The following is a 24,188-nucleotide window of genomic DNA, read 5'->3' on the forward strand; positions in this document are numbered from 1 at the left end:
TTTTATTCGCTTCCATTGCAATAATCGTTGAATTGGTCATAGTCGACGTGGTGCTGTGCGAATCGAAACCATTACAACTATACGTGCCGCTATTGAGTTGATTGACTTTGCCGCCGATTTCAAAGCAAAGACCATTCGAATCGAATTTTCGATCGGAAATTGATTCACTGAACGTTTTATTGTTAATGGGTGTTGAATCTTCGATGAATTCCGAGTTGGCCATTTCATAGCGACTGCCATTCAATTCACTGATTGTAGCGTCATCGTCGTGCATCGATGCAATAACCGGAGCTTCTTTACTCATTTTCGGGAACGATATAGCATTTGGATTGGTGTCTTCATTCCACGTATTGTTCGAAATGCTAAGCGTTTGCTTTGATTCAGTGATTGTAATGTCATCGTCGTATGAGTTGTTTGTTCGCAAATATTCAGCAGTAGAAACCAGTTCCTGAGTCAAACGTTCAACGGACTGCAACATTAGATTCGGATCTTTATGTTTGTCCATTTTTGGTGGTGATAAATTTTCAAATAGACATTCATTTGATACTTCCATATCGACGCTTGAGCTGTTCTGTGAATCGTAAATACTTTCGTTCTGTCCCAAAAGTGCTGGATATTCATTTGATCGTTCCAACAGCGACATATCACCGCCCATGTTGAAACTGTTATGGCTCTTTGTTGACATCATGGACGTATTCAATGCAGAATTGTTATACCCAATTTCGGCCATTGCTGGTGCTGTTATTTCGATAATATCGTCGGTTATAAGAATTATGTTTTTCTCGTGATCTTTCTTCGAAATTGTTGTTGTTGTTGTTGTTGTTTGCGCTGGCCTGTCGACCGGTTGATGTTGATCGTGTGCGTAAGCGGTGCCTTTTCGTTTGTCCTTCACTACGTCTGTGGCACCTACAGTATGAGATACAGTTGCAGACGTAGTATGTGCGTTTTTTGACGGAAAATTCTTCAATTGCTCCGATTCGATACGCTTCGATGGTGAACTCTTTTCGACTGCAGTCGATTTTGATCGAATGCTTCGTTCGATGCCCGCATTGATACAATCCATCCGAAGCTGTCTATCGTCTTGATCGCGTTTTGCCGAGCGCGACCGATGGTGATTCGATGATGGCTGTGAGGTAGATGCTTTCGGAGTAGGCAACTGTGATTTCTTCATTTGATTCGGAACAGTCACTTTGGATGGTGATTTAGTGACAGTCGTTGATTTGGATGCCGAAATTTGATTTGCCTTGCCCATTCCAATCTGGATGCACTGCTGAAGCAGCGCATTGGAATCATTCGAATCAATCGAACTGATTGAACTGTTTGAATCATCACAATCAGCGTTTCGGTCTTGATTTCTAACCAAATCAACATTTTGCACAGTCATTGCACTTGAGCTCTGTGATGATGTTGCATTGGATGATTTTTCTCGAGCCAAAATTCGCGCTTGACCAGCAGCAAATGCCTGTGGACATTTTTATAGATTAGATATTATGTTGAAATGAAAAAAAAAGTCAATCTAAATATAACGAGAGATATTTTACCTGTTGTAGCAACTGGCGACCCTCTTCAGAATCCACTGAAAGTGGGCTGAGGGAACGATGCCCATTCAAATTTCCATCGGTTTCTTCATTTGCATCGGATTGAATGCTTGGTAACCTGAGAATGTTGTCATTTTTTAGTCATGTTTTTCAATACGGTATTTTGATTTCAAACCTACCTATTCACTCTAAGCAGTCCAGCTTTATGTGATCCAACGGTCAAATCAGATAAACCTGATGCAATTGAGTGGTTGTATGGGATATCTTCAATATGAAAACGATTGGTTTCATCGTAAGTGGTTTCAATGAATGAATTGCCTCCTTTGCGCAGCATTCCAATCGGATTTTCCTTGATAATATGCTGTGGTGGTAGCTTGTATCCATTCTCTGACCTTCCTGAACTTTCCGGCTTAACAGGCTTTTTCATAATACCCGTTCGAATGCATTGCTCCAGCAAATCGACTTGGCCATCATCATCCGAACTCGAATCGTCCGGCAAAACGTTATTTGGTTCCGATCGGGGAGGTGGTAATTTGACATCTCCAACTAATAAAATGAACATTGAGTTTTTTTTTGGTTATTTCATGCAGAAGTATATTTAAAATTCATTTAAAACCAATTTAATTACACATATGAATTGGTTTTCATCTTAAATTGAATATTTTTCTTGTGATGCTCACCTGGTTCAATGGTTTTAGCTTGAATTCCCATCAGTATGCAGTTTTTGAGTAAACTTCCGTCATCGTTGATGGATTCATCCGAGTCGGATACAGCCTCACCAGCGTCACAATTATCCTTTGTGCTTGGCAATCTGAAAATTTCATGATTTTATTTCGTTCAATGTTCATATTTTATTATATCAAAAAAATTTCTTCATTCAACCTTTATTTTCAATCTTACCTATGGACTTTAATTGGCCCGGCTCTATGCGATCCAATAGTCAAATCAGATAGGCCTGATGCGATTGAATAGTTGCATGGGCTATCTTCGATGTGGAAGCGATCGGTTTCATCAAAATTGTTTTTAACGAATGGATTTCCTCCTTTGCGTAGCATTCCAATGGGGTTTTCCTTGAAAATTTGCTGTGGTGTTAATTTCACTCCTCCAATGTCTAATCTCTCCGAATCGTCTGACATAACAGCATTCTTCGTGATACCCGTTCGAATGCATTGTTCTAGCAAATCGACCGGATCTTCATCATCGGAGCTCGAATCGTCGGGCAGAATGTCATTCGGCTCAGGTAGAGCAGGTGGTGATTTGATATCTTTGAACAGAAAATTATTTTGAAATAATAATTCATTTTATGGTGCATTTTAATGCAACAATTGCAAAGTGGACACAACAAATAAAATTTCACGTTGAGCTCACCTTCAATTTTTTTGGCTTGAATTCCCAACGATATACAATTTTTGAGTAGACTATCGTCGTCGTTGATGGAATCATCTGAGTCAGAGAGTGCTTCGCCAGCGTCGCAGTTGTTCCGTTCATTCGAGTCGAAAATGGGATTTGCATCACTTTGATCGGCTGAAGTTGATGCGATAGCATTCTGTTCGTCATCTTGTTCATCAGATGCATGGTGCATTAATCTCATTTCTTTGATTAGCAAATCATTTGCAATCTTTGGCTCATCGTCCAAACTGAGATTGCTCAGACTTGTGGCGCACGATATCAAAGCTGGTGTATTTTCAACGCCAAACGTTCTAATCTCATCTTCGAACGGCAATCTTCGCTGATTGGTTGCATTATCGCGTGAATGAGAGTGCTTTTGGCGCGGTGACGGTGGCATCGTTTGAGAGGGTGAATCAGGAATTTCTGATGGTGAAATAATTCCACTTGGCATACGGCTAAAGAGATGAAATCAGTTTTCATACAAAATAGAAGAAAATTAGACAAATGTTTTTTTATTGTTCGTGAATTAAAAATTAAAGAAACTCACCTTGTTTCACTAATAACCGATCCAATGTCATCGTTTAACGGTGGTTCATGGCTGGCAAGCGAGCCAAGTGAACTGTGTCGTGAGAACATCATCGGCGTTTCCAAATTGAATTCATTGAAGGTAACCGTTTTCGAAGCACATTCACCAGGTGTTGTTGGCACCGTGCAATTGTTGCTGCTGTTATTATCATAGTCATGACGACTTCTATCTACATTACAAATTTGATCATTCGATTGAGCCGAAGCGTTCAAATCGTGTGGACGCATGTCAGTTCCATCGTTTTTGTGCGCCGGTAAAATATTGAGCTGATTGGGTTTGTGCGTAAGTTCAATGTTGTCTTGAATGAATTCAGCCTCTTCATGAAGACTGCTGAATGAATCGCGCCGACTGAAATAGGCTGGTGTGCCCTCTTCACAGTAGTTGATTGGTCTCTCCGGTGTGTTTATGCCCGAGTTTTCGGTTGTTGTGCGGCCACTTTTCGAATTGCGGTGCATATTGTGTGCGACGGGGTGCTTTGGAAGCGGTCGTAAATCAGTGATTGATGTTGCGGTCGACAAATGTGGAGTGCCTTCATTATCATAGCATTTGACCGTGTCCTCTTCGGCAACCGAAAATGTTCGATTCTTTTGTGCTTCAACATCCCGAATTTCGGGATGCGTTTCGGAGTAAACCAATGAAAAATTGGTGATTTGATCGGGTGGAACGGTGTTGGCTTCAGTTTCATCGACTTGTATCGTACGTTTTGGTATGGTTCCAGTATGTTGCACCGCTGGTTGATTGAAATCATGACTTGAATTCGACTGAAATGATTTGGTTTCCCAAAATTCATTGTTCACTTTCGAACGTTCATCCGAGTCTCTGCCATTGCATTGCAATGACGAATAGGCAAAACTGCGTTCCATTTGCTGTTGATCTCTTTCGACAACGGTGAAACTCTTTGGTGCCTTTTGATGAGCAAGTGGCGGCGGTGTCTTGGTTACTTCAATATTCTCGCAAGTTTCTGACAAATTCTCATCCAATTCATCCTCGAGAGCGCGTTGCTTGCGTGCACTTAATGTGGGCAATTCTTTCAGTCCCATCATTTTGGCCACTGGATCCAAACCGCTTCGATTCATTTCACCCGGTCGGAAATTCACCAGATTTTTCAATGCAACTTTACTACCGTCCGAAATCATTCGATGCTTTGAATGAATCAGCGATCGGAGCATTGGAACGGCTCCATTATCCCAAAGGAATTTCTGATCTTCGGCACAACGAGCTGATAGATTCCATAGGGTTCCACACGCATTGCTCACAATCGTTAGACTCTCTGACTTCAATTGTTGCAACAAAATGCCCAAGCAATTACGTTGACGCAAAATCTTTCGGAAATTCTCGTTAACCGCAATATGACTGGAGACATTTCGTAGAATTCCGCCAGCATTTTCGACAATTGATAACGTTTTGCTTGGTGATTCGTAAGTCAACATTTCAACTAAAAACAATAGCGCACCGTCAACCATACAGAATTCAGCTTTATTATTCGAACAATGAGCTGATAAATTCCATAACGCTGATAAAATGGCCCGCAGAGTATTTTCATTTTTATTTTTCATCGCTGCCATAGTCAGAGCTGTTACTGTGCCAATTTCATTTAGAACGGTTTTCATATTGCTGTCCGCACGCCACGACAAATTACGAAGAACATTTGCCGTAACTTGGAGCAAATCGTCGGCATCGGTGTTGATTTGACCAACCAGCGCTTCCATAAAATCTCGATTGGCACATAAAAGTGCTTTGTTGTTGCCATCACCTAAAAGAAAACGAATTGATGATTTAGTTATCCATTCACACACACAAAATTCAGACTAATACACTTATAGCAACTGTATAATATTTGACACTTTACGGATTCTATACAACTAACACGTTTTTTTTTAATTAACTCGTTTGTCCCTAGCGTTGCCATATTGCAACGGGTCATCCTGTGTAACCAGGGACCAGAATTGAAAATCTTATGATGCAGTTTTGTTTTTTAGCCCAAAATTAGCTCGCTCTGAAAATTTCATCGCAAAATTCGAAAACTTTCTAACCGGGCACAAACGGGTTAAAAAAGGAATGATTTAGTTAAATAAAAAAAAACCAGAGACTTTTAATTTTTATTTTACTGAACATGACTCCTTTGTAGTTAATAAAGAGCCGTGATGTGATACACAATAACAGCCGACTGCAAACGTTCAACCATTTTCTAAAGAAGATAAAAAGAATTACATTGGTAATCCCGAACTTTTCCGTACCGTTGGCCTGCGTTGTCCGTAGGTACTTTTGGTTATTTTTGTGAATTTTCTTGAAATAAAGGCAGTTAAAATATAATAATGAAAATAAAGTGAAAAATCGACAATTCTGTATGAGAGGTACCCGTAAACCGTACCTCATTGGCTTTAAACTTTCTGAGGTTTCATTTTTTGGAGAAAAAATAAGATTCTGAAAGTTTCATGTTGATCGCATTTGCAGAAGTTTGGTTTTTGGCCCTCAATTTTTTCCAAGAAAATTCCGACAAAAATGAAACCTCAGAAAGTTTGAAGCCAATCGGAATCAATTAACGGGTACCTCCCATACAAAATTGTCCAAAAATCGGTAATTTTAGTCAAAATTTCAAAAAATTTGTATGGGAGGTACCCGTAAATCGATTCCGATTAGCTTCAAAATTTCAGAATCTTATTTTTCTCTCAAAAATTGAATTCCTAGAAAGTTTGAAGCCAATCGGAGTCGATTTAAAGGTTTCTCCCATACAAAAGTGTCAATTTTTTGAGGTTTTTCTTAGGGCAAGTACCCCAGGGTCAAATCGAAAATGGCTCATCTTCGAACTTAAACTAAGTTTATTGGATACAAAACTTTTGGGACTTTCAGATTTGGATTATCTCAATTATTTTTTGATTTATCGTGTTTACAAACAGCTACGACAACGACAACGACAACGACGACGGCACACGAACGGAAAAGTGTCTCAAAAAGTGGTTTTCTACGCGTTTCATGAGTTTTTATGATGATCTAAGCTAATTTTGCGAAAAAAGTTTTCGGGACCAATTCCTATACTTTTCCTTGACACGTTGTGTACGGAAAAGTAAAAAATCTATTCGTAACACGGATACATTGTATACATTGTACTGAATCGGTATAATTCAGTTGTAAAACATCTGAGATGCACTGACACAAACAAGTTATACCGATTCAGTACAATGTATACAATGTTTTCGTGTTAGTTGTACAGAATCCGTAAAGTGTCAAATATTGTGCAGTTGCTATAAGTGTATTAGTGTAAATTTTTTGTGTGTGTTCCTTTAAAAAAATTGCCACAATAAATGGCTAGAGCTATGAGGATTTTTTGGTTTGATTTTCACTTATTCACACTCCCTCTAATCAGAAAGGGACTTCCCATTAACGAAAAAATAAAAAAAGTTATCTAAATTGAAAATCGATGATATTCGAAACAAAAACCACTATTTTCTATAAAATAACTAAACTAATTTCAAAAATAGAAGAAAAAAAGCCAAACTCACCAAACGTCAAATTGGTTAATGCCATTCCGGCGTATCTTCGTAGCGATATGCATTTGGCATCGTTTGGATTGGTTCCATGCACAGCATGATCGTAATAAAGTAAATTGGCAATGGCTTGCAATGCGCCCAAATTGCACATCGAATGACGATGCTCTTCGTCGAAGCTGACTTTCATTAGACTGCTCATAGCCTGCAGTGGATGACTGTCACTGTCAAGTGCTTTGCTATCACTTTCGTTATCCTTGAACTTTTTCAGCAGGTCACAATAGTCCATTATTTGTTCAATGTACCGTAACACCTTGGCTTCACGCCGTCCAACTTTATCATCGGGATGATAATTAACCACATTGCGTAGGGCTTCGCGTGCATGTTGCCTGGTTAAATCGTCTGCTCCGCAGTGAATCATTTGAACAAGCAACGAAATGCAGGGTGAGTGTCTCAAATTGGCACAAGTATGTGGTGTCTTCGATAAATCCAAAAACTTTTTCGACATTTCAATTGGGTTACGGCACCCAACCATCGACAACAGTGAATAAACACGGTCGTCACCCGAGTTGTAGTTGTCACTTCGATCCGAAGTGTTTGTGCACAAATTTACATCGCTTAATTGCACCTCATTATCATTATACTGATTGAGTCCGTCGTCTGTTTCAAGGAATCGAGACATCGTATAGCTTGGTTCCTTGGCTTTTTTGTGTTTCTGTCGATCGGCCGAGTGTCGCCGTGCATCAAATTGCATTTTAATTGCATTACCCTCTTGATGCTCTTTACGCTCATGTTCTCTGTCTAGGCTTCGATGTGGCCGATCATAGACGTAGTCGGGTCGAATTGGATTTTCATCCAAAAAGTGTTTTTTACCACTAGCCGGAGCATTTGAATCGTATGATGGCACATTGTCAGCACTGCGAATCATTTTGACGGGAATCGATGAGTGACGATTCAATGGCAGACTATTTGTCAGTGGATATCTGGGTGGTATTGGCGGTGGTTGATCATTTGCTGGATATGGAATGCCAACTTGTGTGTAATCCAAAAAATGTGGCCGTTCCAGCTGAGCCAACTCTTGCTCCAATGACAATTCGTTCAGATCATCGCTTGATGAATCAACCGGTGACGGACTTCGCAAAGGAGTATAAAGATTTGGTGTCGTTGACATTTCTTTTTTTTTCGTTATGCTTAAATTACACGACTTGGGTATTTGACTCTGCAACTTATACGTTTAACTGGCGAACAATGCGAATTTCCTGTAAAAAAAATAGAGAAAATTTTCCGTAATTTTCGTTGTTTGCAAATCAAATTCAATACGCTTATTGCGCTTACGACATTTTTCGCATACAAAATCAATGAGCACAGCACTTTCTTTACATACACGTCGAAGAATCGTATCGCAAAAACGATTTAAAAGCAATTAGCCGCAATATTTTTCTATATTCATTTTTCCATTCTATTTACGGTAAGGCATTTCTTCTTTTCTTTTCTTTTTCTTTCTGTGATATATTTCTATTTCCCTGCAGCGTTTTCAATAAGTTTTGACGTAAACGAGTGTGGAAAAAAGAAACAAACAAACACACAACACTTTGTCGATATTCTGTGTTTTTTTTGCTTCAGTCTTCTTTATTTTTAGTCGTTTCTTGTATTACTTCATTTCTACTGTCATCCATTTTCTGATATATATATATATATATATTCTCTCTTGTGCATTCGACACACAATTGTGTATATTGGCTATGCGTATGCTCGCATCTCATCATTCAATATGTATAAATCCTATATGTATATTCAACCTTGCGCAGAGCGAGTGATATGGATTTTTTTTTCGTTCGTTCATTCTTTCATTTGTATCGCCTTTTCTCTCTCTATCTGCGTATTCTCTCTCTGCATGAATCTATGTGCCGAAAATGCACTCTCTCTTTCATCGTCTGCATACCAAATGTAGTGTGTATGCGAAGAACAGATTCATCGACCAACCCCATTCGACATACACAAACAATTACATGCGCACTACAAACAAACCGAAAAATGTGGAAAATATTCTCTCTCTCGCAAAAAAATTCAATATTCGTATACTCACTTTGCGTAGCAAATCCATTTCATTTTTCATTCACTTTACATCTTCGAAAAACAGATCGCATTAAATTTTTTGCGTTCTAAATCAATTCACACATGCAAACAAAACATATAAACGATATTTTTAGGCAATCAATTGATGGGCTGTGTGCAGTAGCAAAGCATACAAATGATACACACGCGTTTAAAAAAAAACATACACTAGACAAGATAATATTTATTGTGCTTATGGCTTCGACGACCAAAACCAAACTAAAGAAGAAGAACGAAACACTGCATCCGAACAACCGAACAGCACAAGTGATACAAATGCGTGGAAAGAGACACAAAAACAAGACCGATACAATGAGCGTTGACAGCTGATCACTTGCTCGAACCCAAATGCAGATGGCGCTGCGTGTCACATTCTATTCAGAAGAAGAGCGCCTTATTTGTATTAAATGAAATTATGGGAACGATCAAATGAATACAAATAAATACTGAACATTTCTTTGCTTTGAATTCTCTTTATTTATTGCGTTATTCATTCTGTTGCAGACAACCGGAAAGTGATAAAATCGAAATTGTTCGAATTTTATTTGTTTATCGATTTGCGTTATTTATTTGGATTCGCAATTCAAGATACCAAATATGTCATATGAATGCATTGTGTCGCATGCTAATTGTGATTCACATTTTGACATTCCAAACACATGATTTCATACAAGTTGACATTATCGCACAGCAACACTTATCACGATTATAAATTTGGAAATGATTACACAAAATACAGCAGAAAAAAATGAATCAAACAGAAATTAGTTGAATTTTTTTTTTATCTTGAATATGATGCTATGTGCCCAAAAACCATTGGAATTTAAAATGATGATAAAAATTCCGGCGAAAACTTTCCGTGAGGCTGTTCAAAACTAAAAAATTCTGCATAAACGCGAAAATGAAGCAGTTGCTTGGCTTGAATGCACTACAAAGTATGCAATCTATGTAACGGCTTGATTTGAACAAAAATCAAATACGATGTTTTCCATTCTACTTTGATTTTTTATACTTCAAGCTACATTATACTGAAGCAATAAATGTAATAAGTGGAGTAGAGATAAGAGTTGGTGATATGAAAATCAATTTTGAAATATTTATGCGTGAAATCATAAAATCCCAAGGCAAAACATGAGGTTTGTTTAATTTTATGTGCGAAAACCTTTTCTGACGAATAGTTTGCAGTTAATGAATTCAATAAATTATAAATAATCTAAAAACGTAATAAATTGAGTTAAATGAAAGATTTTAAGTGAATTGTTCCAATTTGAAACCAATAGACACTTTCAGTTGGCCTTCCTCACGCTAGTATCATTCAACAAATGTGAAGAAACAAATCAACGTGCAGTACACAATGTGTTCGAATTTTTTGAGTCAGTTGATTAAATCTGATACCTTGAAAATATTACACAATTAGGCTAAGTATCTTTCGGTGCTACCATGCAATAATTTAAGCCAAAATACGATCGATATATTCTTAATATTTCATATTTATTTTCCAACACGAAAATTTCCACAGTATTCTCAGTTATTTAGTTTGTTTAGGAAGCAAATCGAGAAAGCATAAAAATGAATCCACGAAACTATTTCAAGTCGAAAATTTTCGAAAAATTCCAATCAACAGTAAGACTCGCCTCGCCAATTTATATCCTTTGTAAAACGAAATAAATGATTTGTTTCTGTTTAGATGGAACTCATTCTATTGTCGATTCGAAGGTTTTTCACGGTATATTGTGATAACGGCAATATTCACGGCTTGCGATATTTCACCCCTTGCGATATTTCACCCCTTGCGATTGCAGGCATTGTGTTGAGTCCGTATTCATGCTTGTATGGATAAGCTATACTGTCTGTTTCAGGCAAGCATGCGTTGCATTAATGTGTACTCACGCTTGCCGTCTCGCATGTACGGATGACGCAACACTGAAGCATTTACCAAACCTTAGTGATGAAGAGTAACAATGTAAAATAGTTCATTTTATGTGGCGATGTGATGAATTGATACACGCAATTTTGCAGAAATCGTATGTTGAGTGCATTGGCACACGTTTGTCCTCGTCTGCCGGAATTAATTGAGTTCAAGAACAATTTCACCAATGCAAACATATACCAAATCGGTCCATATACCAAGATTAAACGGTTTTGTATTTGCTTTCGGCACGAGAATTTACTTTGGAAAAGTTTTTTCCATTTCATATGAATAAAATACCAGGAAAATAGGTTTGAATAAAGAAAAAAAAATGAATGTTTTGAATTTTTTTCACTTTAATGATAGGCCTTTAATTGGTGAACAATGAATACGGATCACACATTATGTAAGACACTTATGCATGACCAGTCAAACAGAGAGTTCTGGATCTTGTTTTTTTTTTAATTTCACATTCACTCGTTATCATTTTTTCTTATCATACATCTCAATTTTGAATATGCGAGAGCGCTTTTCGAATACTGACGCAAATACTTAAAAAAATACTCTTGAATTCTTACCATAGAGAACTACAGCAACAGTTTGAAAAGTCAATTCTTTCGTTTTTTTACTACTACGAATATTAAAATCTATCGCTCTTATTTTATCCTGAGCACAATGTTCAGTCAGTTATAAATATTTTTGGAGAACTACCTTTTTTACAGGGAGAAAGTTATGTGTGTCACATTTATTTTGTTTTTTTTTCGCTGGATTATATCAATTTGTACTTTTTATTCATTATTTTATCACAATCTCCCCTTCCAATTTCTCAGTGTTTCATTACTCAGGATGTTGTCATCTTTGAACTTAATTCCATTTCATTTGAAAAAAAATCTCATGTGTGAAGTTTGAAACGAATTGATTATCAAATGGCTTATGAATATCGTGAAACTCATGTACAATGAAGCACCGTTACACGTCTGTATATCTGTCTATATTGCCCAGATCACGCACTATCCGATATATTTACTATAGATTCTCTCTTGCGGTTACGAAAACAAGTATCAGCTGGACAACAATATGGATAAAAGGCGGCATTCCAGTGTTTGAGTGGAATTCTCAGACTGGAGTTTTAATAATGCTAATTTCGTTACTTTCGCACATTTGGCCGTTCCCCTCTCGCAATAAAAACAAAATCCAATATGAAGTGTACACACGCAATGACATCACATAAAATTTTCTCTTTTGTATTTTAATTAAAAAGCGACACTGGGTGCAAGTGGTGCACTGAATTAAATTCCCCAGCGCATCATTCATCGCCGTTATTCAGTCATTCACATAATTTTTTGGAGTAATTAATTTCGAAACTACGTAATATCAACGCGTTGATAACTAGAACAGTTGATTTACAATTTTCAGTATGAAAGTGTTCGCTGCCAAACAATGTGTTCGTATGCAGTTCAACTTTGTCAAGAATAGAAGAAAATAAGTGAAAATACAAATCAAGTTAACTGACCAGCAGTGTGTTCAGAGTGAAAAAGGCTGAAATTTAATTTTTTTTCTATTCAAAAATCATATTTCGAGCGAAAGAATTTCTTTGACGTAAATCATGCGTTGCATTTGTGGTGCTTTTCGAAAAATGCTTGTGTTAGAGGAAGGACAAGCAAATGAACCAGAAGATTTGAAGCAACCAGCAGATGACGGAGAAAATAAAGCTGACAACAACAACGAAAATCAAGATGATGATGAAGAGTTGGATTTCAATGAGCAGGATTTCGATGCATTGCGAAAAGATTGTTTGGACAATGGCATTCTTTTCGAGGATCCAATGTTTCCGGCTGTCGATTCTTCATTACAATTATTTTCAAAGGAAATTAATGGACGGCAGGTGGAGTGGCGGCGACCGAAAGAAATTGTTGACAATCCACAATTTGCCGTTGATGGATTTTCGCGTTTCGATGTAAAACAAGGTGAACTGGGTGATTGTTGGTTTTTAGCTGCAGCAGCCGCATTGACACAAAATTCAAATCTGTTCGCACGCGTGGTGCCACATGATCAAACGTTTGACGAACCAAACTATGCGGGCATTTTTCATTTCCGATTTTGGCAGTATGGTCGATGGGTTGATGTGGTTATCGATGATCTATTGCCAACGTATCGAGGTGAACTGTTGTACATGCGATCGTCGCAGGACAATGAATTCTGGAGTATTTTACTGGAAAAAGCGTATGCAAAATTACATGGATCGTATGAAGCGTTGAGAGGTGGTTCGACATGTGAAGCAATGGAAGATTTTACTGGTGGCGTGACTGAAATGTATGAACTGAAGGAATCTCCATCGAATCTATTCAACATTTTACTAAAAGGATACGAACGTAATTCGATGATGGCATGTAGCATTGAGCCGGATCCAAATGAAACTGAAGCTGAAACCGCACACGGTCTAATACGTGGACATGCCTATTCAATAACAAAGATTGCACTCATGGACATTGTCACACCGAATAAATCGGGCAAAATACAAATGATGCGCTTGAGAAATCCATGGGGCAATGATGCCGAATGGAATGGTCCATGGTCTGATAAATCGGCCATATGGCGTCTTGTTCCGGACGATGTTAAACAAGCCATTGGATTGAATTTCGATTCAGATGGTGAATTTTGGATGACCTATCAGGATTGGATGAAACATTTTGATCGTATCGAAATTTGTAATCTAAGCCCAGATTCGCTGTGCGATGAAGATGAAGATGAACAGCTGAATAGTGGTGACAAGAAAAAATGGGAAATGTCCGTGTTTGAAGGTCAATGGATTCGCGATGTTACAGCCGGTGGCTGTCGTAATCATTTGGCAACATTTTGGAAAAATCCACAGTATGTCATCACTTTGGAAGATCCAGACGAAGAGGATGATGATGATTTGTGCACGATTATCGTTGCTTTGATGCAGAAACATCGACGGTCCAAACAAAACAAAGGCATGGATTGTTTGACAATGGGTTTTGCCATTTATCAACTCACCGAAAATGAATTTGCGGCAAACAAATCACGCGAATTGGACTTTTTCAAATATCATGCATCAGTCGCCCGATCACCGGCCTTTGTTAATTTGCGCGAAGTCAGTTGCCGATTTAGGCTTAAACCGGGACATTATTTGATTGTACCATCGACATTTGAACCAAATGAAGAAGGTCAATTTTTAATTCGATGCTTCTCCGAACATAAGAATATCGCTGAAATTCAACAATCCAAAATTTAATGCAGACAAAATGTTTTAGCTATGGATAAAAAATAACAACGTGCACTTGATATGATGTATGCTATTTGAATCACTAATTAAATTTTTGCTGTTGACACAATGTGAATCATCCAAAACATCGTTATTGTCTTTTGATATTTTAATAAACTTTTTTGAAATTTCCACACGCACTCAACCACAGCAAAGCATACAATGTAGTTTTTTTTTTGAGTGCCAATCAAATAGTATACTCACTTTGTACGATGACATTCATAAATATTTTCATCAATTTTTACACTCAATTTGAAACTTATCAAAAAGGCACGCTCTCAGAGGTAAACACAATTATCGAAAGAGGCAATTAATAGATGACACCACAACATAAGTTTTTCTTCACGAATATTTCTTTATTGATTGATATATTGTGTAGTGTAAACCTAATTTACAATCTTTTGTTTTTACACATTTAGAAATATGCGGAGAAAATGGATTTTTTTTTTATTGATGCACATAATTGGTCATATAAACAATAGAGAAAAAATTGTAATTTTCACAATTAAACTGTGTTCGTTTTCAATTCATCAAGATTACTTAGTCGAAAATTTGATGGAATCATTTTTGAAACTTGATATGAAAATAAAGCATCAATATGAATTACAGATTTGGATTAATTTTTACCAGATTCTTTACCAGATTCTTTACTCGATTCTTTACTCGATTCTTTATATGGTTGATTGAGAAGTTTTACGAAAAAGTTGCAAATATCGTCGAGTTCAATATTCCAGGTTATTTCATCGTATCTCCGTAATAATGCGAGACATTTTTCCTTCAGAATGTCACATACCTCAGCGTCGTCAAACTCATAGTGTTTCATTTCGTAACCCAAATCGATGTATTCTGGATCTGCTTTTATGTATTCTGATGATATGGGCCACTGGGAAGAGCATTTGATGCATTTACAGCGAAAACCATACACACTGTACAATATGTCTTGACGCAAATATGCTGGTTGTGACCAAAAATCTGCCATACCATAGGTAACAAACAGTTGTTCTCCCTTTTTGATTTTACGCGATGCAAAGCAAATCGTTTTATTTGCGTCAAAATATTGTAGCAAATTGGGTGCACAAGAGTGGTTGAAAAGTTTTTGAATCAAAAACATGCCGCCGGTCATTTTGTTCTGGAATGAATTGCATTTCACAATGTAAAGATGATACAACAACAGATGCTGAAGGAAGCGTTCTTCTTCATTTGAATGGACCTTTTCTTTTATCTCTTCAATAGACATCAGTTCACTGTATACTTGATTGCTGGTATCGTGTAATTTCTTTTTTTCCTCATCAGATAACCAAATACCGCATTGTAAGAATGCGCGATATTTGGATACGTCGTCAGCCATTAATGACGGTGCATCTTTCTCTTCATCAATGATCACACTTTCGACAAACTTAGTCAAAGCGTCAATCGTTCTAAAGGTGTCTAAAGCAAATACGAGTGTTCGCACCACGAACGTAGTAAAGTGATCAACTTTATCAATAGCCTTGCCACAGCACGTTTCATGAAAATAGTCCCTCTGATAACAGTCTTCATTACAAAACATGCTGATGTTGCAATGATTGCAAGCGACAAAGTTCATTTCCCCTTTGAAACATTTGCTGCATAGCATTTTATCTGCTGACATAACTGCCGTACTCACAAATGCTTCTTCAGCTAAAACCACTTTTCCCACATCGATGTCGCATGTCGCAACAACGTGTCGTCCGAACTCTGGATTGCATTCAATTTTCAGCACATTCGCCATTCCCGGGAACAATTTATCCTCCGGGAAATCCAATTTTACTTCTTTGCTTTCAATTTGTTCTTCTTCCTTTATTTTATTCAAACAGAATGCACGACGTGTCATCAACTTGGACATTAGCCGATCCGGATAATTGGCTTGAATTGCCGAGTTGATATCGATCAGACACTTTTTGTACATATTCAACTTGAGAAAGCAAAGCGCACGGTTTGCATATGCTAAACTAATGTTCTCGGAATATGGTTCTGCGTTGCACAAACACTTGTTGTATAAATACATTGCTTCATGCCAATCCTCAGTTTTCACTTTTTCATTTCCATCGAAGCGAAACTTTTTTGCCCTTGCGTTTGATTTTTGTTTCACTCGACTCGATTGGTTTTTGTTTTGATTTGGACCAAAATTCAAATCCTTCATGCTTGCATGTAAATGTTTGTCTCCCTTTCCAAGGATTGGTGAATATGAACCATTTGATTCCTTTTCCCACAGCATTTTCAACGATTTATTTGTCACACTTCAAACGACTGAATGAACGGAAAAAATATTTTACTTGAATACACTTTTTGTTCATCAAAACGAACTGAGCATTAAATACTCACTTTTTGAGATTTTATCACCGAATCCCGAACTGGATGCAGCTATTTTTATTAGCCTGACTCACTTGTACGTCAATGTTTTACGGTTTTTTTTTTTTTTAAACATGCACTAGATTTGTGATTAAGTGCGTGCAACCACGTATGAAATCAGATTACGACTGGACCAACTTGTTCAATTATCGCTTGATTTTATATATGAAGTGGGTCACAGATTTTACTTATGACTCAACTTGTAATCAGAACTGTAAGTGGGGATAGGTCGTTGAAAATTTTTTTCTTCAGAATATTCAGAAAAATAGATTTTCCTGAAATTTTTTTTAAGTAAAAACTCTTTTCAACAATGCTGTATCAATATATCGGTGTCTACTTTATTATCCACGTAATATCGAAATAATCCTTTAAATGCCCCGTTTCAACAAACACACTCCACGTTTTATTGTTGAATTTCTGGAATTGAACATTTCTTCGAAAACGCTTATGCTATTTATACAATGAACTTTATCACATCGTTATCATGTGACTTGTTCTGAACGGTTGAAATCAGTCCAGTAAATTCGGTATGCCTCGCAATCAAAATCAGCATATTTGGCAATACTTTATATTTGATATATTTCTTATTAATGCCCACGTATGAATACTTCTGACTAACCAAGTAAGCCAATTAGAATTCAAAACTACATTTATGCAACAAAACATTCAATCAAGAATAATTGACTGCACGCGGTATTGAGTTTGTCGTGCTTATCGCATTCAAGATAAGAAAGATAATAAACAAATTTATACTTCCAATATGTTTAAATTTTGAGCGATATCTCGTGGAGGCAAATTGAGTTATTATCAAAAATGTCACCTAGCATGGAACAAACGAAGAAATTTTCAAAGAATGACTTTTCTGACCACATATGGCGCTGTAACTCCCTTCACAGCTAGAAAACCGTTCTGAAAATTTAATGGCAGCTTCATGACGATGAAACGAGACTCTCAGCCAATTTTGAGCGATATCTCGTGTGGGCATATCGAGTTATTATCAAAAATGTCACCTAGCATGGAACAAAAGAATAAATTTTCAAAGAATGACTTTTCTGTTCACATATGGTGCTGTAGCTCCACAGCAAGAAACCCTTTCTGGAAATTTTGTATCTTTTACACAATGATTTCGAAATTTGTTTCACTTTGTGCAATTATAAAAAATTAAAATAATTGAAATTGTTGTTTTGACACTTTTCCTTCAAAATGATGGGTTGACTATGAATTCTCTGCGTGCATTGAATAAAAAAATTCATGAAATTAAGTATATAATCATAGCATATTTATTTCATAATATAAAATATATACTATTATGTATGAAGAAGTAATAGCAGCAATAACAGACAATTGATTTGAATTCTACAATTTATCTAGAATTTTTTGGAACCATTCTTCATTCGAAAAAAAAATCGATTTGTGGAAAATACGTTTTTTGACCAAGATTTGAGTTGTTCCATTCTATAGCAGTTTTTCGATTGCCAATTACTCAAAAAAAAATTGTTCACAAATAAAAAAAGTAAAAACACTACATTAAACTACATAAAATCTACAATTGAAATCGCTCTACCCGAAGTCATTTCGGCAAATTTTCCAAGATTTGAATATTCATCTCAGCAAATAACGCCACAAAATTGGAATCGACAAAATTTGAAAGAGCGAAAAATGAAATCATCGAATGGGCAAAAACAATAAATTTTGAATGATATCGTTGGCGCATTAGCGAAACGGTACGGTAAATCTTGTCTCTTTGAAGAACAGAAAATTTATAACGTGGAAAGATTCAAAAAAGTAACGGAAGCTGAACGAAAAATTCCATAGTGAACAAATTTAATATATCTATTGATTCTATCTATAGAATATTTTACACAAGGTCTCATGAAATGTGAATGAAAAAAATGATTTTTCATTTTGAAAAACGATTTTTGTTCAATCATTGTCATTGTTGTCTCATTAGCAATTTTTATTCAATAAATTCGATCAATTGTTTCAATGAATGAAGCAATTCAAAGGCGATTTTATCAGTGCGCGTGTGTATTAGCAGCTGCAATTATAAGCATCGCTCAAGTCCACTCACTAATACACGCGCATCTTTCTTTATTCACTTTTTTGCATACTCGTAAAGCGAATGCTGACATCCAGCTGGATGTGACATCGAATCGTTCGACGTAATGTCGCGCTTGAGATTATTCGCGAAAAATTTCGCAAAGACACGTCTGAAAATAAGACTTTGTTTGATTTATCTCTTTATTCAGATGTCGAAGTTTAAGAGAGGCAGACAAACCCTTTATCATGTGCTGGTTCCTAAAGGTGCAGAGAGTGCTGCAAAAATGAAACCATTGGATATTTTTGCGTGCCTATTTCGGAAGGAGATATCAGTCAATGTGATTTGTGTATACCTGAAAATTGTCAAAATATATGATATCGAATCGAACAACGATTAATTTAATTTTCTGCATCACAGTTCGATGAAATTTGGTTTCTGGGGAGTTTTAGAGCAAATGCAGTGATTAACGATGGAAAAAATGCGATTTTCCGAAAAACTTAATTTGAAGTTTTCTCTCGGCGCATAACATCTATCAAAATCATTCAGAAATTTAAGAAAAAATCCACGCAAGGCTCTACCCTCTAAGGGTTAACGGATTGATATCCTTCTTTTTTTCGATGCCATTTTGTTAAATTCTGAGTGGCAAAAAAATGATTTAGTAACGTTTTGGAATTTCGACGGGTCCGATTATCGAATAAGCATTCAAAACGATCATAATGGTTACAGTTGAATTGATGTTTCTATTTACGTTGTTTGTGATTTGTCAGCGGCGACTAGAATGTAAAAGTGAACAAGGGATCGATTGGTCTCTTTACCAAAGAGTTCATACTCTTCAAATTGGATTAATCCAGAATGAAAACTTGGATAAATACATGCGTATTGGAGCGTATTGGAACAACGACAACACAGCATTCATCGATGATCAAACTAAAGTCAAACGATCGTATAACACTGAACAATGCATTAAAGATTTGAGAACGATTCAGGAAGTGTCCAATGATGGAACAACCAATTGGGCGAATGAAAGTAAGCAATATTCTGCAATTAAAGTAGCGAATTTATTTTTATCTTAATCATTTTGTAACGTAAGTGTTGGGCGCATGGGGCAAGCTCTCATCTGTAGGAATTGATATAGATTTTGGAAACTTTGATCGATGTCAAAATTTAAAAGTGCCGAATTCAATAAACATTGAAACTCAATACTGTTTGGCCAATATTGCTGCAGGTTATTTTAGTATGAGAAAAATGTAAGATATGATATTGCTCTAGTGAATAAATATTTTTATATTTACTTCATTCACCGTTTTCAGTTCACCCGCTTGGCCGAGAGTGGGCATTTGTATTCCGAATTCTTGTGCACCATCACTTATCTCCACTATATTAAATGATTATTTGGATTCAAATTCTCTCCGAATAAGTATTGCCTCAAACAACTGTCGCTTAAAAAATGACAACACTACTCTTTTTTTCAGCTACAAAATTTTTATGTAAGTGCTATTCTTGCTGACTTTAACTTATTCAACTAACAACAAAGAAAAAACGATTTCTTTTTCAAAGTGCATTTCTAACAACGATACTTGGCTTAGTCATTTTGAGTTCGCTTTATGATGTTACGTACACTTTACTAGAAGGTAAGTGAAAATAATTCATTCCAAAATAATCTTCGATTGATTGACATCATCACTATATCATCCTAATTTGTCTAGCACGGAAAAATCCAGTGTTGTTGGCCTTTTCAGCGTACACAAACGGGAAAAATCTACTCGAATGCAAATCAAATCAATTGCCCAACGTTATGCCATGTTTAGATGGGATACGTGCAATCGCTGCATTTTGGATACTATCAACGCATTTCAATCTGTACACCACTAGTATAATTGAAAATGGAGAGCACGATGCATGTGTTGCTGACAAGATGAGAGACATTTTTTCTAGTGGCCGTTTTAGTGTGGATACATTTTTCGTCTTGAGTGCACTTCTCGCAGCTAATAAAATGCTCAACGAGCATTCAAAGTTGGTGACTCATTTCAAATATCATTTCTTTTTTCTAAACATTTTAAAAATCACGTTCTTTCAGAAATGGTCGACTGAACATTCCCCTTTTATACTTACAACGCGTTGTCCGCTTGTCTCCGATGATGATGGTGATCGCACTTTTCAACCGATTTTTAGTACAATTCTGCGCAAATGGGCCAGCATATAGTTCGCTTCTCGATGATACCAGATGGCTTTGTGAAAATGCAATGTGGGACTCAATATTGTTTTTCGCCAATTTTCGTAATATTCAGGTAGATCTGTGTAATGCTTCTGCAATATTCATGATGCTTTTTAAAACTAAAATTTGTTGAAAAATTGCAGTGTGTTCCAGGATCCTGGTATCTGGCTGCGGATATGCATATGTATATCTTGACACCATTTTTGGTGCTGCTATTGCAACGTTATCCAAGAAGATTCATGGGTTTTTCTTTTGTGATCGTTTCGATTGATTTTATTTTGTCATTGGATAAGGATCTTTTTGGTTTGGAAGGGTTTGTATTTCTGTCAAATACATTAGAAAATCCAAAGAGTCACATATAAAAATCGTTCAAAATTAGATACAACAGCTATGTTCCAACACGATCTCGCATCACACCATGGTTGATTGGAGTTAATTTTGCTTATATTTTGTTGCAAAATCGTTCAAGAAAACCTATCCGTATACCAAAGGTAATGGAAAAATCCAACCAATGAATATTTTTAAGAATACTGAACAAATCTGCACTCGTTACAGTTTTTGAATGCTATTCTATTGGCTGGATCAGTGAGTGTATTCCTTTGGTTTACATATACGTTTAGAGACGACGACTTCATGTGGAGGGCAAGAGCTTGGTGGTCAATATCTCTTTGTTTTATCATATTTTCATGCGTAAATGGTCAAGGCGGCATCATCAATTGGTTTTTATCGCATCCACGTTGGCAACCGATATCACGGTTAAGCTTCAATATATTTCTGGTTCATCAAACGGTTATCTGGGTTATATTAGCTAACCGGAAGGTGCCATTGTATTTTTCGGATATTACACAGGTAATAATGATACATTTGGATTGCAATTTCATTAACAAACGAATAAGCAATACAATTTCGAAACATTCAGGTGCAGGAACTGTTTTTGGTCGTATCGACTGTTTGTGGCGTCGCTTTCGTACTAGCATTGACAGTTGAAATACCGACAATGAACTTAAGTCGCATTTATTTATACAAAAATCGGAATCTTAGAAAGAGCAACCAAAATGTCCCGGAAGTAATTACATTTTCTTAAATGTTGCGTTTCTTTATTATTTCTGAAAAATATTTATGAAATCATGATTTTATTCAAAATTGAAGTTATAAGTATTTTGCGTAACTTCTTCCACGTTTTTTTTTAAATTTATTCACATTTAATTTTGATTATTTCGTTTTGTTTTTAAAATAAAACTACACAAAGTATTCCAAAAAATAGGTCAAATCATTCCCAATTCGTCAACTTCGAGAATCGTTAACCGTTGAAATTTTTGCAGAAAAATATATTAAAAAATTAAAGTAATTGAATTTGTTATATATGAACCGTTGCGACAAACAAATTCCCTCAGAATATTTTAGTTTCAAAGTGCAACATGGAATTTTGTTTATATCTATGGGTGAGATTGAGAGTGGAGTATGTTTTTTCTTCGATTTTTATTTTTGAAAAGGCGAGTATGTTTTCTGATGATTCTGTTGGCGTTAAAGTAGAGTATGTTGTAGTACCGTCTAGCCTCCGCGGTCTTCATGGTTTTCGCGCAACCGATAAGAGATAACAACATAGTGTCTTCGGCAAAGTTGTAGTACTTGAGGTCTTCTATAACTAAGCTGAAGAAAGTTATCTCTTATCTCTTATCAGTTGCGCGCAAATCACGCACATAAAAAAGCAAATTTTATATAGAACTTTTTTTTTCTTATCATTTTTCGCGCTTTTCGCGGAACTGATAAGAGATAAGAGATAACTGTCTTCAGCGATGTTATAGAAGACCTCGAGTGCTACAACTTTGCCGAAGACACCAAGTTGTTATCTCTTATCAGTTCCGCGGAAACCGTGAAAAACCGCGAGGACCCGCTAAAAACGAACATACTCGCTTTTAACCATTTTTAAGTCGACAGAAACTTGCTCTTCTCTTTCGTAACAAAGTCAATCAAACATACACTACTCTCAATCTCACCCATAGATATAGAGTTTACAACAACAACTCCATATGAAAAAAAACTTTATGTTGCACTTTAAAACTAAAATATTCTGAAGGAATTCGTTTGTCGCAATGGTTCATATATACTATAAAATATATACTAACATTGCCATATGCATAAAGAAGTAATATCAGCAAATAAGGTCACCAAATCGGAATCGACAAAATATCTACGAAAGCATTCACACCACTTGAAAAAAAACCTCATTTGTCTGTGTATATATGTGAACTTATTCAGCGGTTGACGTACGCAATATGATGCTGTGCGCATCAAACAGTCAGCGAACAACCTACCGGCTGCATACACGTAAGCGGATCGGTTATTCTTTTCGCGTTTTATTCTTCATTTGAGTGGTATATCATATGCACAAATATTTAAGAATAAATTGTGTTTGTTTTCGAGTGAAAATTTCTTTCAATGTGATTTCTTTTGAATGTAAACAATGTTCAAAGTAAAAAATATTGAGTGTCAATCAATTTAAATTAAAAATTAATTATCAAAATAAAATTTTGTTCATTAAATCAAGAGCAACTGTAGCAATGTGACCATACATTTTATAACTTGGTTTCTATACATACTTTGTTTCAGAGCGTTTAGATTCGTATTATATATACATCTGGAAATATCTTGGTCGTTCAATTCGGAATTCCGAGTGTCTACATTTTAATCGGTGACATTCTTTGGACAGAATTCAAGTAAAAATACAGTTCACAAATCACAATTATGCAACACTTTGAACTCTATTTTTTTGTTATTTAGCGCAAATCAATTGGTGTTAAAAATACAAAATGGATTCGAAACCCGTGGATAAGCTTCAATTACAGGATTTTTCCGATGAGGTCCTACTAAAAGTGTTCATGAAAAAAAATTGTTCATGAAAATCTATTTCACCAAACATTTTCCCAGCAGTGAAGGATTGAAGTCAAATGGTGCTGAGGTTGCAAAATTTAGCAAGAAGAATTGAATGTGTTTATAGATCTCATCAGAAAACGTGGAAAATATACCGCCAGTTGTCGGTAACATTGCAAAGTTAATGATTTTCATGCGCTGAGTCACACACATTTCCACCCATTCGACATAACCACAGATTGAGCTGAAAATTAGCAGCCAAGTGAGAAATGACAACTGTTTCTTGCAAAAAATTCTTTTATAGAATTAATTTCTATTGGATTTTGATAATACTATCGGACATTGCAAAAATTGTCCAGTCAGTTTTATTGACAAACACATGT

The 24,188-nt window shown here is 36.2% G+C and overlaps 4 protein-coding genes and 1 long non-coding RNA gene across 6 annotated transcripts; 3 read left to right on the forward strand and 2 right to left on the reverse strand.

The window, feature by feature from the left end:
• Positions 1 to 4: 4 nt before the first annotated feature.
• Positions 5 to 8,674, reverse strand: LOC129565874 (adenomatous polyposis coli protein-like; the record flags this gene model as incomplete). Its single annotated transcript, XM_055441177.1, has 9 exons — positions 8,383 to 8,674; positions 7,014 to 8,257; positions 3,475 to 5,266; positions 2,907 to 3,382; positions 2,439 to 2,802; positions 2,219 to 2,349; positions 1,718 to 2,084; positions 1,542 to 1,656; positions 5 to 1,462 (listed from the first exon to the last, which is right to left on the reverse strand). Coding segments are annotated over exons 2-9 (5,859 nt in total), but the record flags the coding sequence as incomplete, so codon positions are not given.
• A 3,729-nt stretch (positions 8,675 to 12,403) lies between these two features.
• LOC129566131 (calpain-A-like) lies at positions 12,404 to 14,932 on the forward strand. The gene has a single exon (XM_055441758.1). It carries the CDS (start codon positions 12,629 to 12,631, stop codon positions 14,276 to 14,278), a length of 1,650 nt encoding a protein of 549 aa, XP_055297733.1. The 5' UTR covers positions 12,404 to 12,628; the 3' UTR covers positions 14,279 to 14,932.
• LOC129566130 (SET and MYND domain-containing protein 4-like) lies at positions 14,640 to 17,390 on the reverse strand. The gene is made up of 2 exons (XM_055441757.1): positions 16,652 to 17,390; positions 14,640 to 16,576 (listed from the first exon to the last, which is right to left on the reverse strand). Exon 2 carries the CDS (start codon positions 16,542 to 16,544, stop codon positions 14,925 to 14,927), a length of 1,620 nt encoding a protein of 539 aa, XP_055297732.1. The 5' UTR covers positions 16,545 to 16,576; positions 16,652 to 17,390; the 3' UTR covers positions 14,640 to 14,924.
• A 2,014-nt stretch (positions 17,391 to 19,404) lies between these two features.
• On the forward strand, positions 19,405 to 22,314 carry LOC129566132 (nose resistant to fluoxetine protein 6-like). Of its 2 annotated transcripts, none has more exons than XM_055441760.1 (10): positions 19,405 to 19,745; positions 19,810 to 19,966; positions 20,030 to 20,206; positions 20,277 to 20,350; positions 20,459 to 20,732; positions 20,797 to 21,007; positions 21,078 to 21,247; positions 21,314 to 21,425; positions 21,490 to 21,783; positions 21,854 to 22,314. In XM_055441760.1, the coding sequence occupies exons 1-10, from the start codon at positions 19,436 to 19,438 to the stop codon at positions 22,016 to 22,018; spliced, it is 1,944 nt and encodes a 647-aa protein (XP_055297735.1). In that variant the 5' UTR covers positions 19,405 to 19,435; the 3' UTR covers positions 22,019 to 22,314. The 2 variants fall into 2 exon arrangements, with proteins under 2 accessions (XP_055297735.1, XP_055297734.1); XM_055441759.1 differs by having other exon boundaries at positions 20,426 to 20,732; positions 21,854 to 22,313.
• A 629-nt stretch (positions 22,315 to 22,943) lies between these two features.
• On the forward strand, positions 22,944 to 23,944 carry LOC129566158 (uncharacterized). Its single transcript, XR_008687705.1, has 3 exons — positions 22,944 to 23,262; positions 23,545 to 23,651; positions 23,716 to 23,944. It is a non-coding gene; the product is annotated as an uncharacterized LOC129566158 (long non-coding RNA).
• Positions 23,945 to 24,188: the final 244 nt, after the last annotated feature.

Source organism: Sitodiplosis mosellana, unplaced genomic scaffold (genome assembly GCF_009176505.1).
Source record: "Sitodiplosis mosellana isolate CC-2019 unplaced genomic scaffold, AAFC_SMos_1.0 Smas_scaffold_3, whole genome shotgun sequence".
Classification (NCBI taxonomy): Eukaryota; Metazoa; Arthropoda; class Insecta; order Diptera; family Cecidomyiidae; genus Sitodiplosis; species Sitodiplosis mosellana.

Coding starts and splice junctions, on each gene's coding strand:
- LOC129566132 (XM_055441759.1), top strand. CDS start 19,436: ATGGTTACAGTTGAATTGATGTTTCTATTTACGTTGTTTGTGATTTGT. Junction 20,351..20,425: donor TACGTACACTTTACTAGAAG/GTAAGTGAAAAT, acceptor TAATTTGTCTAG/CACGGAAAAATCCAGTGTTG. Junction 21,426..21,489: donor AACCTATCCGTATACCAAAG/GTAATGGAAAAA, acceptor CACTCGTTACAG/TTTTTGAATGCTATTCTATT.
- LOC129566131 (XM_055441758.1), top strand. CDS start 12,629: ATGCGTTGCATTTGTGGTGCTTTTCGAAAAATGCTTGTGTTAGAGGAA.
- LOC129566130 (XM_055441757.1), bottom strand. CDS start 16,544: ATGCTGTGGGAAAAGGAATCAAATGGTTCATATTCACCAATCCTTGGA.